At 44.2% G+C, this 16,381-nt stretch overlaps 1 protein-coding gene across 1 annotated transcript in view; it reads right to left on the reverse strand.

Moving 5' to 3' along the window:
• The window catches only part of LOC137375239 (integral membrane protein 2C-like), an 86,250-nt gene that overhangs the window by 14,696 nt on the left and 55,173 nt on the right, over window positions 1-16,381 (reverse strand). Inside the window, exon 2 of the mRNA XM_068042090.1 lies at window positions 8,401-8,538. Coding sequence (XP_067898191.1) covers window positions 8,401-8,538 — 138 coding nt within the window. The remainder of the gene's footprint in view (window positions 1-8,400; window positions 8,539-16,381) is intronic.

Below are 16,381 nucleotides of genomic sequence, written 5' to 3' on the forward strand. Positions count from 1 at the left end.
AATTCTTTGAATAGGATTACCTCTCTCAAATTTTCATATGAACGTTTTAATTTTAGAGATCTTATCCAGTGATTGAAAGCTATGTTGAAAGTTTAATTCACTCAAATTTGATAAAGGTTTGAGCATGTCCTTCCTAACATTTTTGCCGATAGTCTGTTTGTAATCTAAAGAACTTTCCTCATAACATGGAATAGGCTTCACAACTAACTCGCCTTGTAAAAAGAGGGTCCAATATTCTTTTGGCCATTTTAACCTGAGAAATTTTCTCAAAAGAGATAAAATATGACTCTATCTCTTTAAATTTCAGCACTAGTCATGAATGTCTCATAACATCAAAGCTTTGATCCGAATTGGAGTTAAGATTTGAATTGTTGGTGGCATCCCCCCACCCCCCACGGCTCCATAAGCTTGTCTAACTCAAACTGTCTCAATTCTCTTTCCCTTTGCATCTGCATCTCTTTCTGCTGCCTCTTTTTTCCTTTTGAAACTTCAATTCCAATTTTCGCATGGCAAGATCGTTGTCTGCTTGGATTTTAGCTAGGGTTATCTTGTCAGGTTCCGATCCCATGCTTCCTCCTTCTGGTTTAGGGGAAATTTTAAAATGACTACCAAGATTCTTCAGGATCTCAGGTTTCTTTGCTTTCTGCCTGAAAGTTACTCCCACTTGAATAGCTACAACTTTGAAGTCTTCAATACTAAATAGATTTAATGCATCCCATGATAACTCTCCCCACTCTACAAACACTATGGCGTTGAAGGTGGTCATGTCTTTAAGTGTTTTAGCACCGTAAAGAAGAAAAGATTGAGAAAACCTGCTTGTTTAATTTTTACGATTTTAGGGATCAATTTTCCTCCCATTTCCAAATTACATGTTCAATCTGATGTTTCAAAATCCTGGCTCCAAAGCCCCCAATCTGTTACAGACAGGTGGGAAATGGTGTAGGTGACTTCTAATTTTCACCTCTCAACTGTCCACAGATATTTTCTTTAAAAAGTGTTTTAGTCCCTGAGTCTTTTTAAGGGTCAAATAGACATATGACAGGTTTTCTCATAGGTTTAAAACATATTAAAACAATACCTAAAAGTGTTGGCAACCTCACCCACTCACACTCATGCACACGCACACAAGATAGAGAATAGATGGTGGCATGCAATTACAGTTTTATTGTTGAAAAGAAGCTCACTTTGAAATCCTCTTGGTTTTCCAGGAGGAATTTTTAAACAGTATTGCGGGCCTGAATGTTCCTTGTCTTGGAAATGAATTGTCGCAGTCTCCTTTGGTTAATACTCAGTCCAAAGTTGGTGTTGGAAGTCTGGTTCAATTTCCCAGGTGGGGAGTTTTCAAAGTCACCTTGCAATCTCTCTGCCTCAGTAGTTTAAAGATGGTGCTGGCAGGTCTCTTTGCTTAGCTGGATCGATCTCACAGCTTCTGTGACTGCAATGGCTTTCTGTCTCACTCCCTCTGAGAAATTTCTTTTTTAAGAAAAACCCTCATCAGGCTGGGTTTCAGTCAGGTGACTGAAGAGCATTGTTATATAATGGTGTCTGAATGTGTTTGATTTTGATAAATAGATGTTATTTCACATCTATTATCTTGGCCTTGGCTACAGAGTCAGTGTGTCTGCAAAACCCGTTTCTAGCCCAATTTTTGATCCGAGTTGTTAGCATGGAATTGGCTGTTTTACAAGTCGATGTGCCTCAAGACAATTTCAGATGTTTATAATGATTCCGTCTTCAACAGTACAGGAGGAGATCACCTGACCTCTCCCTTCCTGTTGCCGGGTAGCAAAGTGTCCATTTTCCTGTAACTTAGATCAACAGATTACTTTTATTTCATGATTCCACCAGTTCATTTCATATTTCATCACTGTTCCCTCCATGAGTGTAACAATTGACAGAAGATTCCAAGACCTGGACAACCTGTCTCTCCTCAATACCATTCCACCTAGCTGAAAGTGATGACTGTAATTCTGATTCTACTGTTTCTGATTTTGTTTTAGTCTACCCAGGGTAGCCTTATGTACTAATAGAAGACAGTGCTGTTTAATTCCCACAATTTGGTGCCTCAGAAGTTAATATTTTGGCTTTCAAATCAATCTGGACTCAAATTTCTCTGGTTAGAATGCAAGGATTTGTTATTGGTCTATTTAGACTTGGGTTATCCATCTAAGGGTGGCACAGTGGTGCAGTGGTTAGCACCGCAGCCTCGCAGCTCCAGCAACCCGAGTTCAGTTCTGGTTACTGCCTGTGCAGAGTTTGCAAGTTCTCCCTGTGAGCGCGTGGGTTTCCGCCGGTTGCTCCGGTTTCCTCCCACAGCCAAAGGCTTGCAGGTTGATAGATAAATTGGCCATTGTAAATTGCCCCTAGTCTAGGTAGGAGAATGGTGGGGATGTGGTAGGGAACATGGGATTAATGAAGGATTAGTATAAATGGGTGGTTGTTGGTCGGCACAGACTCGGTGGGCAGAAGGGCCTGTTTCAGTGCTGTATCTCGAAATAAGGTGCAGGATTTAATAAAAACTGTAATTGGATAATCACCATCAGTGCTATTAGGAAGGGAGTTCCAGGAGTTTGGCCCAGCGACAGTGAAGGAACGGTGATATAGTTCCAAGTCAGGATGGTGCTTGGCTTGGAGGGGAACTTGCAGGTGGTGGTGTTCCCATGCATCTGCTGCCCTTGTCCTTCTAGGTGGTAGAGGTCACGTGTTTGGAAGGTGCTGCTGAAGGAGCCTTGGTGAGTTGCTGCAGTACATCTTGTAGATACTGTTGCCACTGTGTCGGTAGTGGAGAGAGTGAATGTTGAAGGTGCTGGATGAGGTGCCAATCAAGCAGGCTGCTTTGTCCTGGATGGTATCGAGCTTCTTGAGTGCTGTTGGAGCTGCAGCCATTCAGGTGAGTGGAGAGTATTACATCACACTCCTGACTTGTGCCTTGCAGATGATGGACAGGCATTGGGGAGACAGGTGGTGAGTTAATCGCCGCAGAATTCCCAGCGTCTGACCTGCTCTTGTAGCCATAGCATTTATGTGACTGGTCCTGTTCAGTTTCTGGTCAATGGTGACACTCAGGATGTTGATAGTGGGGGATTCAGCGATGGTAATGCCATTGAATGCCAAGGGAAGATGGTTCGATTTTCTCTTGTTTGAGATGGTCATTGCCTGGCACTTGTGTGACACGAAACAGCCCAAACTTGGATGTGTCCAGGTCTTGCTTCATATGGGCACAGGCTGCTTCAGTATTTGAAGAGTTGCAAATGGTGCTGAACATTGTGCAATCATCAGCGAACATCACCACTTCTGACCTTATGATGGAGGGTAGGTTATTGATGAAGCAGCTGAAGATGGTTGAGCCTAGGACACTACCCTGAGGAACTCCTGGAGCTGAGATGATTGACCTCCAACAACCACAACCATCTTCCTTTTCTCCAGGTATGACTCCAACCAGTAGAGAGTTTTCCCCCCTGATTCCAGTTTTGCTAGGACTCTTTGATGCCATACTTGGTCAAATGCTGCCTTGATGTCAAGGGCAAGTCACTCTTGCCTTACCTCTGGTGTTTAGCTCTTTGGTTCACATTTGGACCAAGGCTGTAATGAGGTCAAGAGCTGAGTGGCCCTGGTGGAACCCAAATGAGCGTCAGTGAGCAGATTATTGTTGAGCAAGTCCCACTTGATAACACTGTTGATGACCCCTTCCATCACTTTGCTGATGATCGAGAGTATACTTATAGGGCAGTAATTGGCCAGGTTGGATTGGTCTTGCTTATTTTGCACAGGACATGCCAAGGAAATTTTCCACATTGCCGGGTAAATGCCAGTGATGTGGCTGTACTGGAACAGCTTGGCTAGGCACAGCTAGTTCTGGAACACAAGTCTTTAGTACGATTACCAGAATGTTGTCATGGCCCATAGCCTTTTCAGTATCCAATGCCTTCTGCCGTTTCTTAATATCACATGGAGTGAATCGGATTGGCTGAAGACTGGCATCTGTGATGCTGGGGCCCTCAGAAGGAGGCCAAGATGGATCATCCAGTCAACACTTCTGGCTGAAGATGGATGCAAATGTTTCAACCTTGTCTTTTGCACTGATGTGCTGGGTTCTTCCCATCATTGAGGATGGATATTTGTGGAGCCTCCTCCTCCTGTCGTTTGTTTAATTGTCCACCGCTATTCATGACTGGATGTGGCAGGACTGCAGAGTTTAGATCTGATCCGTTGATTGTGGGATTGTTTAGCCCTGTCTATTGCATGCTGCATCTGCTGTTTGGCATGCAAGTAGTCCTGTGTGCAGCTTCACCAGGCTGACACTTCATTTTTAGGTATATCAATCTTTACTTCCATTTTAAACTATTCCTGGTCATTTCCAATGTTTTATGTTATTACTGTATAGACTGAAATTTTCCAATACAGTTTAGAGTACCTTTAATACCCAGTGAATGTCATGTGTATTCTGTAAATCACTGTCTTGTGTTATGTTCCGTTTTGTCATGCAAATAAGCAATGAAGCAGATCGCATTCACTTTTCCAAATACAATTAGTCATTAGATTTTGACTTGTTTTCCTGTAAAGTATTTTTATCTTAATCATATGAATTAAATATCCACACTCTTCTGTGAAGTTGATTGTATTTATAATACAAAAACACAATGCCCTTCAGATTAATAATAGCCGTACATGTATTGACTGATAAGGCTCTAATTATTGTTATCCAATTTATATCTACTCTTGTGATGTCTCATAGTACAAAGCGGAAAGCTCATTGGCTAAGTTACAGTTTTCATTTTCTTTATTCACACTTTAATTTTATTCCATAGCTTGCCTTTCTACAAAGCCTTTTACCTCATTTGCTCCACTTCTTATGAGTAGATACACAGGTTGTCTAGGCCTTGGAATTTTCTATCAATATTCTAAATATCCCTCAGTAACAATCAGCAGATTTACTTGCAGCAGGACAATCAACAGATCAGATTTTTGCCTCTAGCCAACTGTTATTTTTAGCTGCTTTACCTATTACACAAAAATCAGAGCCAAAAGTTATTTTGGGGCTATTTAGAGCAGTCTGCAACAAACATGGGAACATAGGACTTAGGAGCAGGAGTGGGCCACTCGACCCTTCGAGCCTGTTCTGCCATTCGATAAGATCATGGCTGATCTGGTTGTGGTCTAAACTCCAGTTTCCTGTCTGCCCCTCATAACCATTGATTCCCTTGTCTATCAAAAATCTATCTAACTCAGCCTTGAATAAATTCAATGATGCAGCCTTCACTGCTTTCTGGGGAAGAAAATTCCACAGACTAATGACACTGAGAAAAAAAATTCTCCTCATCTTCGTCTTTTTAAAAAGACGTCTTATTCTTAAACTGTGTCCCCTAGTTCTAGTCTCCCTCACAAGAGGAAACATGCTTCTGATAAAGGCCTGCTACCCGACCCGAACCAGATGACATGTGTCGGGTCGGGCCACTCTTCCGGAACCGGCCTTCGGGCTTATGCCGGGTCCGGTTCGGACGCACAAGGCAAGAATTGCAGGTAAGGGTTTAAAGGAAAAAAACTTACCCGAGCTGCAAGTCCGGACGTCAAGCAGGAAAACTGAGCCTGCGCAGTGAGCGTCTCTATGATGTCATCATGCTCATGCTGCAGCTTCCGACAGATTGGGAGTTGGAAGGTAAGTGAAGGGAACATTGTGGGGGTTGGGTCGGGTCGGGCTCCGGGGGGGAAAATGAATGGACTTGGGCCAGGTTGGACTCAGGTCCGATGTGGTTCAGTCGGGTTTGGGTCAAGTTTTTTTTTTGTGACATGAGCAGGACTTTACCTCCCAATAGCCACTCTATCAAATCCCCTCAGGATCTTACATGTTTCAATAAGATCACCTCTCATTCTTCTAAACTCCAATGGGTATAGGCCCAATCTGTTCAACCTTTCTTCATGAGATAAGCCCTTCATCCCCTGAATGAGTTGAGTGAACCTTCTCTGAACTGCTTCTAACGCAATTATATATCCTTTTTCAAATTAGGAGACCAAAACTGTATACAGAACTCCAGATGTTGTCTCACCAGGCCCTGTTCAGCTGCAGTAAAACTTCGCTACTTTTAAACTCTATTCCCCTTGCAATAAACACCAACATTCCATTTGCCCTCCTAATCACTTGCTGTACCTGCACACTAACTTTTGTGATTCATGTACCAGAACACCCAGATTCCTCTGTACCACCAAGTTTTGCAATCTCTCTCCATTTAAATAGTACACAGCTTTTCTATTCTTCCTGCCAAAGTGGCAAGTTCACAATTTTCCACATTATACTCCATCTGCCAATTTTTTTCCCACTCACTTAACCTATCTATATCCCTTTGTAGACTCTTTACCTGCTCTTGACAACTTACTTTCCTTCCTGTCTTGGCATCATTGGCAAATTTAGCTACCATACATTCGGTCCCCTCATCCAAGTCATTGATAGTTGTGGCCCCAGCACTTATGCTGCTGGCACCCACTAGTTACAGCCTGGCAACCTGAAAAAGACCCATTTGTCCCTACTCTCTGCCTCCTGTTAGCTAACCAATCCTTTATCCATGCTAAGGGGAGGCGGTGGCGTACTGGTATTGTCACTGGACTAGTAACCCAGATATTGCTCTGGGGACATGGGTTCAAATCCCACCACAGCAGAAGGTGGAATTTGAATTCAATTAATAAATCTGGAATTTAAAGCTAGTCTTTGATGGCCATGAAAGCATTGTCGATTGTTGTAAAAACCCATCTGGTTCACTAATGTCCTTTAGGGAAGGAAATCTGCTGTCCTTACCTGGTCTGGCCTACATGTGACTCCAGATTCACAGCAATGTGGTTGACGCTTACATGCCCTTGAAATAGCCTAGCAAGCCACTCAATTCAAGGGCAATTAGGGATGGGCAATAAATGCTGGCCTGGCCTGTGACGCCCACATCCCATGAAAGAATTAAAAAAAAATGTTACCCCCTACACCATGTTCTCTTATCTTGTGTAGTAATCTTTGATGTGGCACACCACATCTACAGGTTCCCTTTTATCTACCTTGCTTGTTACTTCCTCAAAGAACTCTAATAAATATGTTAAACATGATTTCCATTTCACAAAACTATGTCGACTCTGTCTGATCCCATTATGATTTTCTAAATATCCTGCTAAAACCACCTTAATAGATTCTAGCATTTTCCCTGTGACAGATGTTAAGTTAACTGACCTACAGTTTTCTGCTTTCTGTCTCCCTCTTCTGTTGAATAAAGTTGTTACATTTTCCAATCTGCTGGGACCCTTCTAAAATCCAAGGAATTTTGGAAGATTATAACTAATGCCTCTACTATCTCTTTAGCCACCTTATTTTAAGACCCTAGGATGCAGGCCATCTGGTCCTGGAGACTTGTCAGCTTTTATGTCCAATAGTTTCCCAGCACCCTTTTCCCTGATGACGGTGATTGTTTTAAGTTCCTCTCTTCCTTTCACCTCTTCATTTTCAAGTATCTTTGGGAAGTTTTCTAAGTCTTCTACGTTGAAGACAGACAGAAAATACCTGTTCAATACCTCCACCACTTCCTTTTTTTCCATTATCAATTCCCTAGACTCTGTCTAGAGGACCAACACTAGCCTTAGTTACTCTTTTCTTATTTAAATACTTGTAGAAACTCTTGTTATCTGTTACTAGTTACGATATTACTAGTTAGCTTTTTCTCATACGCCACTTTCTCTTTTAATTATTTTTAGTCATTCTTTTGTGGTTCTTAAAATCTGTCCAATCTTCTGACCTACCACTAACCTCGCAGATTTGTACAATGTTTCTTTCAAATTGATACAATCCTTAACTTCCTTATTTAGCCATGGATGATGTATCCTTCTCAAAGAGTCTTTCTTTCTCACTGGGATAAATCTCTACTGAGTTATTAAATATCTCCTTAAAGGTCTGCCACTACATCTCGACTGTCCAATCTTTTAACCTAGCTTCACAGTTCACTTTACCTAGCTACGCTTTCATCCATTGTAATTACCTTTATTTAGCTTTAACACACTATCTTAGACCCACACTTCTCCCCTTCAAGCTGAATGTGAAATTCGATCATGTTATGATCACAGTGTTGCATAGAGGCTCCTTTAAGGACCTCTGGTTAGGCTGCTTTATGTTCAGTACCAAGTTGGGAGTGGGGGACATTTGGGTGCCAGTGGGAGATAAGTTTTCTTTTTAACAAATATCATCAGTCTACCACTCTATTTTTGAGTGTGATGGTAAGAAAATGAAAATTGACCCAAATATCTCTTGCTAATCAATGTCACACAGTGGTAATTTTGAATTCTTTTTGTAGTTACTGTGTCATTTCATTATAGTCAAACATTTTTTTCATAATTTAAGAAACATTATATTTTTAGTCAATAAAATATATACTATACCCGAGTAACAAAGTAGAACTTGTAGACATATACTGCCCCCAAGATTAGTCCAGAAAGAAGAATAACCAATCCAAGTGTCAGGCACCAGAAGCCACTAATGGCAGGCTTCCGAGTTCTTGCTGGGACAGTGTGCACATCCTGAAAGGAGAGAAATGAATTAATAGACATTAAAGGCCAGGACTGTATAAGCTTCTTCACTTTGTGCATGGCACAGGTGTGTATCAAGGATCAAGCCTTATTGCCCAACATATAAATTTGATTTCATACTCCCATTAAATTGCTCATATCTCAATTCACCAATACTAACAGGTCTTGGTGTTCAGATTTAGGATTGATCTACTAGCGAGGTAACAGTGCTAAAAGCAGCTCTTTCCAAACCAGTAGGATCGCAAATTTCAAACAATACAATCCACCAAGTAAGAACAATGGGGCAAAATTTCCATGGACTTCTCCAGTTCTTATGCCGTAACTTCAGTGGAAGATCAGTTGAACCCCTACAGAAATTGGTAACTATTCATACAGTTTCTCAGCCTTTCCACCAATCTCCCACTGAAGTGATACTGAGAAATTGCATAAGCCCTTGTCAAAATTCCAAACATATATATGCAAATACGGTGAATTTACCTGGGCTTCAAATGTTGAGGGGGGTGGGTGCGGGGGTGGTGTTGGTTGTGGGTGGTCAGGGGCTACATGTAGCTCACAAACCACAGTATAGACCCCCTGTTATAGGCAATCTTATATTTAAGAAAGTTTATGAGATTGTGTACAGTGCAGACTGATGCTTCTGTTGCAGACTGTGTATGGTGCAGTGTTGCTTGTATCAGATATTTTATGTAAGGCAATAATATTTACATCTAAAACTGCCTAATGCACATGCTATCTACTTATAGATGAAGGCATGTTATTTAATTTGCACTTTATTAAGGCCTGTACTGACACTGGCTGCAAGAAGAAGCTGCACGAAAGGAGCATCACAGTAGGGAGAGAGCTCCGAGGTTCATGGACGTGAAACTGGAGAACTTAATGGTGGAGGTTGGCAGGACAAGACAGATCATGCTCCTGAAAGAGAGCCAGGAGTCCTTGATGACAAACCCCGAGAAGGGAATGGGAACAGATGGCAAGAGAGATCAATCTGAGATCTGAATCTGGCCTCGAGGACCTGGCAGCAGCGTCATAAGATGTTCAATGAACTCACATTGGGGACTGCATCTTCAAAAGACATTGCTTACCTATCCCACCACCAACCTCTCACACTGCTCAATGCACCACACCCAGCAGTCCATAGCACTCAGTTCTGTGGCCTAACATCCAGATACTCCACCTCACTCTCAGACACATTCCAGTGATATCAGTCTCACACCTAGCTCTTGCTGTTTCCACATAACTCAAGCTATTGAACTGTGGCAGGCATATCTCCCAAACACAGTGAGGCACAATCACTGACATTCTGTCTTCTCTCTTGCAGGACAAGGTAGTCCATAACAGCCAAAACAGACCAGAACCGGCAGACAAGGACACCTCCATCTCTCAAACCCTTTGGAGGAGATGGTTCTCTGTATCATAGGGCCAGCTGCGACAGAGACGATGGCATCCAGCATCGCATTGAGGAGGATGGTATCTTCCTGTCTTATGTCTCTTCCCAAATCTCACCTCACCCTCATCCTGCTATCTGGCATGATGCGCAAGCTGCTGATGCTATGACCATGAACCTCTTGCTTTCTGCCCACCACCACCCCCCTCCCACCCCTTCCCTCACCCCAACCTTCCGCTTTCTGATTTTCTGCTTTCAGCCCAGTCACAGCAGCCCCAGTAGGAAGAGAGAGAGAGCAACACCACAAAAAAAAAATTGAAGAAGAGGACCCATCCCTTGATGTGACACTCAGCTACCAGCTCAGATATTGGCACAGCACATACATTAGAAGCTAGTATAGACTCAGGATCTGCACATGCTAAGTCACTGGGCACAAGCAGGCTGCAGCCAGGCCAGGGGCGAAGGACAGATTGTGTGCCAACTCACTGGAGGGTGAGGTCACAAACAAGTTCTGTAACAGTTCAGATGAGGACTTTGATGAGACAGGAGAATGCTGATGGGGATGTACATCGAGATGCTGGGTGCATTGGCAGGTATGCCAGACAGCTTCCTGTTACTGTCAAGGAGCATGAGGGGCCCAGTTCCAACTTGGCAGAGGGCATTGCGCAGAGTGTGCCCTCTTTGCAGCCTGGTCATATTGCAGACCCAAAGGCACTGCAACTGCAACCCCCATTACTGTTGCAGTCTTTGTATGGACAGATCACCAAATCCTTTGCCCTCCTTGTGAGGATGCAGCAACATTCCCTGCCAAATCCAGCCACTCACAAAACCCTCCAAAAACACTCAACAGTCGTTACACAAACTTTGCATTAGCAGAAATTAGTTTAACTCGCTTTACAACAACTTGGATTTATATAGCCCCTTTAAGGTAACATTCCTAGGAAAGCAAGATTTGGCACCAAGCCATATAAGGCAACGTTCAGGCAGATGGCTAAAACTAACAGTCAAACAGGTAGTTTTTAAGAAGTGTTTTAAAGGAGGCAAGACAGCAAGAGAGGCAGAAAGGATTAGGGAGGGAATTCCCGGTCAATAAGGTTCTGTCCCGCCACAGTCCACCTGCTTCAATGGGTGCTTGGAGCTCAGGGTCATTGCCCGAAAAGCGGACTGCAACACCGCACCAAACAGCACGCTAAAAAAAGGAAAGAAGGTACCAGCCCTTCGCTTTGCAAGCTGGAACGTCAGAACTATGTGTCCTGGCCTGTCGGAAGACCTTACACAAATCAACGATTCTCGGAAGACCGCCATCATTAACAACGAGCTCAGTAGACTCAATGTGGACATTGCAGAACTTCAGGAGACACGCCTCCCTGCGAGCGGATCTCTAAGAGAGCAAGACTACACCTTGTACTGGCAGGGTAGGGATCCTGAAGAACCAAGACAGCATGGACTGGACTTCGCCATCAGAAACTCTTTGCTCAGCAAGATAGAGCCACCTTCAAATGGCTCAGAACGCATACTGTCCATCCAACTGCTCACCGCCTCTGGTCCAGTACACCTACTCAGCATCTATGCTCCAACACTCTGCTCCTCACCTGAAGCTGAAGACCAGTTCTATGAGGAACTCCATAATATCATTAGTAGCATCCCCAATACCGAACATTTGTTCCTGCTGGGGGACTTTAATGCCAGGGTTGGGGCCGACCATGACTCATGGCCCTCCTGCCTTGGGCGCTATGGCATTGGAAGGATGAATGAGAATGGACAGAGACTGCTTGAGTTGTGTACCTATCATAACCTTTGCATCACCAACTCTTTCTTTCACAATAAACCCTGTCACCAGGTTTCACGGAGGCACCCAAGATCACGTCGTTGGCACTAGCTGGATTTCATCGTCACAAGGCGAGCCTCTTTAAACAGCGTTCAAACCACACGCAGCTTCCACAGTGCGGACTGCGACACCGACCACTCCCTGGTGTACAGCACCTGTGGAAGAGTCTGTCACTCTAGTATTGGCCTTTATAGCCACTCCAGGCGCTGCTCCACAAACCACTGACCACCTCCAAGCGCTTACCCATTGTCTCCCGAGACAAGGAGGCCAAAGAAGGGCCTTGGTGGCTGAAGGCATGGCCACCAACAGCAGAGTGATTAAAATCAGGGATGCTCAAGAGGCCAGAATTAGGTGAGCGCAGATATCTCAGAGGGTTATGGGGCTGGAGGACATTACAGAGATAGGGAGGGGCAAGACTATGCAGGAATTTGAAACAAGGATGAGAACTTTAAAATCAAGGCATTGTTTGACAGGGTGCCAATGTAGGTCAGCGAGCACAGGGGGGATAGGTGAATGGGACTAGGTGCGAGTAAGGACACAGGTGGCAGAGCTTTGAATGACCTCCAGTTTACAGAGGGTAGAATGTGGGAGGCTGGCTGGGACTGAGTTGGAAGTCAAGTCCAGAGGTAACAAAAACATGTTTGAGGTTTTCAGCAACAAATAAGCTGAGGCAGGAGCAGAGTCAAGCAATATTACTGAGGTGGACATGTGGTCTTAGTGATGGTGCAGATATGTGTTCAGAAGTTCATCTCAAAGTCAAATATGACACTACGGTTGCAAACAGTCCAGTTCAGTCTCAGAAAGTTACCAGGGAGAGCGATAAAGTCTGTTGCTAGGGAACAGAGTTTGGAGCGGGGACCAAAGACAATGGCTTTGATCTTCCCAATGTTTAATCAGAGGAAATTTCTGCTCATGCAGTACTGGATGTTGGACAAGCAGCCTGATAATTTTGCAACATTGGAGGAGTTGAAAGCAGGGGTCAGCAACACGTCCATACACAGACACCAGTATCTGTAGTAAAAATTTTGAGGTCCGTGGTAATTTTAAATGTCTTGCTCCAAGCCTTTAAAATTGTGTTTTAAAACACAAGTTTAAAGGCTTGGAGCTAGACATGTATAATTATCAGGAACAAAAGTAATTACAAAACATCAGGGCATCCGGCTATAATAATAAATAAAAACAAGAAATGCTGGAAATACTCAGCAGGTCTGGCAGCATCTGTGGAGAGAAAAGCAGAGTTAACGTTTCAAGTCAATAACCCTTCATCAGAACTTCCTATGATCTGCCAAAGTTTTGTATCCGGCCCATCAATCAAAAACGGGAATGGTTCGCCTGAGTTTGGACCTTCGTCCAATCGGAGAGTAGGGGAGGCAGGACTTTCTGGGAAGACTGGAGCCATCAATTAGCTGCTCCTGCCCATGTCCGACCCGCGGAATCAGCCTGTAGAGTGTTGTTGTGAGTATAACAGATAGGATAGCGTGCAGGAAAGCAATGATAGAACTGGAAAGGTAAGACTTCTTTGAGCCAGAGCAAGCTTTTTTTTCAGGCAGACACTTCCTCAGCTCTCAAAATGCCCTGGTTTCTCTCAGAGTGCGGGGCCGGCACCAAGCAGAAATGTGTTTGCGCTCCTGGTGCATGGGGGCGGGGGGCGGTGCAAGGAGGGAGTGGGGGGAGGGTGGAAAGGGGGAGGGGGGAAAGAGAGTGGGGGAAGAGGGAGAGTGGGGGAAGAGGGAGAGTGAAGGGGAGAATGGAGGGGTGGGGGAAGAGTGAGGGGGGGGGAGGGGGAGAGTGAGGGGGGGGAGGGGGAGAGTGAGGGTGGAGAGAGAGGGAAAAGAGAGGGTGGAAGAGGGAGAGAGCAAGGGGGCAGGGGGAGAGAGCAAGAAGGGAGAGGGGGGAGAGGAGGGAGAGGGATGGACACAGAGAGGGGAGAGGGAGAGAGGGAGAGTGAGAGAGAGCGAGAGAGCGAGAGAAAGAGATCAAGATCACTCCTGACATCTATCCGAATTCTATGCCTCGCTCATCATGTGTGTGCCAGACATTGACTACTTGTGCAAGCAAAAACAATGCCAGGTGTCTCACTAAATAGGGAGAAATGTGTTTTAAATCACACTGTGTTTTGATGACATTAGGTTGGCTGTACACTTTATATACAGATTAATTGCACCCGTGTCCGTGGCTGAGTCAATAATTTTGTCAAATATCCGTGGTACAACATGTTGGTGCCTATCCCTGGTCGAGAGAGGCGGTGGTGAGGTAAAGTTGGGTGTCGTCAGCGTATATGTGAAAACTAACACTATGTTTTCGGATAATGTTGCCGAGGGGCATCATGTCGATGAGAAGCAGCTGCAAGTTGGGTGCCTGGCCCTTCAAATACCGCAAGTGGGAGTTCCCTCTTGCAGCTGAACACATGCTCTTTGGTGAGTGACAAGTGAATGCATTGAGTGAACTTGCGCAGTCCAGGTTTGGAATTTGTGCGTCAAATCAGCTAGATTGGCTGTTTGACATCACAAGCCGGCCAGTTGGGAAGCTTCCACCACATGTATGGCACGACCACGTGATTGCCTTTCCTGGCATGGGGTGCCACAAGCCATGCTGGACACACTGCACATCACACTTGGAGGGCATCTGGCTTCCATAGCACCAGCTCCAGATAAGCTATGGAGTTTGCTAACAGATTTAAAGTAGGACTAGAAAAGGTAACATTTCCTCCCCCCCCCCCCCACCAATGCACACACACACACAAAATGTGATAATATTGGATAAATGTCTATTTAAGATTGGCTATTAAAATGAAGATAAGATAAATCAAACTCTGTACAGTAGAAAATGGTTTCTGGTTGTTAGGGCAACAGATGAGTCACCTGATGGAATTGGTTGCTATTTTGGATGTCCACATTCTGGATGTTTACCTGTGGTTGAGTGCCTCCCTCAGAGTGCTGAATTCACACTATTCTATCACAGTGCTCCACGGAATGTTTGCTTTATATATAAGCAAAGTTGAAATTGTAAACGCTATCGAAACAGTGGAAAAACAGCAAGCGGCACCACCACACATTGCAAACTGGCAATTTATACCGAGGCCAAAGATCCCCTGTAGATGGTGGCAGATTAAAAGTTACATTAGAATTGGGGAAATTGATGCTCCAGAGCCGCTAAATTTTGTGGTCAGTTTTTCCTGGAGATCAGCACCGAGCACCATTCTTTCACCACTGACTGCAAATTCCAGACCAATTAGTATACCAGTAATGCAATGAGAGTTTATAATGTAAAACTGTACATGATAACTAACCATACAAAACTTTCAATGCATCTCACTAAAAATTATTACAGAAATTATCAGTGGGAATTTCATCAAATTCCCCCAGACTGCCACTGTGACTTTGGCAGAATTTCTGTTTATATGCAAAAACAGGATGTCCGCCAAGGTTATAGTGGTAGAATAAGAGAATTCTTGAGAAAATTCAATCCTTATATCCTTAAAATGCCCAAGTTCATGGTTATCCAAAAAATTGCTTTTGAAGCACAATACATAAATTGGACAGTGGTAGAGAGTAACTTCACAAAAAAAAAGTGTGATTGTTATTTGACCCAATGTGTTTCACCATTTGATCTGACTGCCATTTGTTCAAGTATCCGACCAGCTTGTAAGCAATCGGAATCTAACAGTATGGGGTGAGAGCTGCTGCAACTTCTAACAACATATACTGAAAACTTAACTTGTAGCAATATAATTGTAAACATCTTTTTATTTTATCTTGATGGAATAAATGCATTGTTGCAAATCATAGGAATCATAGAATTCTTCTTCTTTGACCTCTTTGTCTCGAGAGACAATGGGTAAGTACCGAGAGGTGGTCAGTGGTTTGTAAAGCAGCACCTGGAGTAGCTATAAAGGCCAATTCTAGAGTGACAGACTCTTCCACAGGAACTGCAGATAAAATTGGTTGTCGGGGCTGTTACACAGTTGGCTCTCTCATTGCGCTTCTGTCTTTTTTCCTGCCAATTGCTAAGTCTCTTTGACTCGCCACTCTTTAGCCCCGCCTTTATGGCTGTCCGCCAGCTCTAGCGATCACTGGCAACTGACTCCCATGACTTGTGGTCAATGTCACAGGACTTCATGTCGCATTTGCAGACGTCTTTAAAGCGGAGACATGGACAGCCAGTGGGTCGGATACCAGTGATGAGCTCACATACAATGCGTCCTTGGGGATCCTGCCATCTTCCAGGTGGCTCACATGACCATGTCATCTCAAGTGCCGCTGGCTCAGTTGGGTGTATATGCTGGGGATGTTGGCCGCCTCGAGGACTTCTGCGTTGGAGATGCGGTCCTGCCACCTGATGCCAAGGATTCTCCAGAGGCAGCGAAGATGGAATGAATTGAGACGTTGCTCTTGGCTGACATACATTGTCCAGGCCTCACTGCCGTAGAGCAAGGTACTGAGGACACAGGCTTGATACACTCGGACTTTTGTGTTCTGTGTCAGTGCGCCATTTTCCCACACTCTCCCGGCCAGTCTGGACATAGCAGCGAACGCCTTTCCCATGCGCTTGTTGATTTCTGCATCAAGAGACAGGTTACCGGTGATAGTTGAGCCTAGGTAGGTGAACTCTTGAACCACTTC

The sequence above is a fragment of the Heterodontus francisci genome, chromosome 11 (assembly GCF_036365525.1).
Source record: "Heterodontus francisci isolate sHetFra1 chromosome 11, sHetFra1.hap1, whole genome shotgun sequence".
Lineage (NCBI taxonomy): Eukaryota > Metazoa > Chordata > Chondrichthyes > Heterodontiformes > Heterodontidae > Heterodontus > Heterodontus francisci.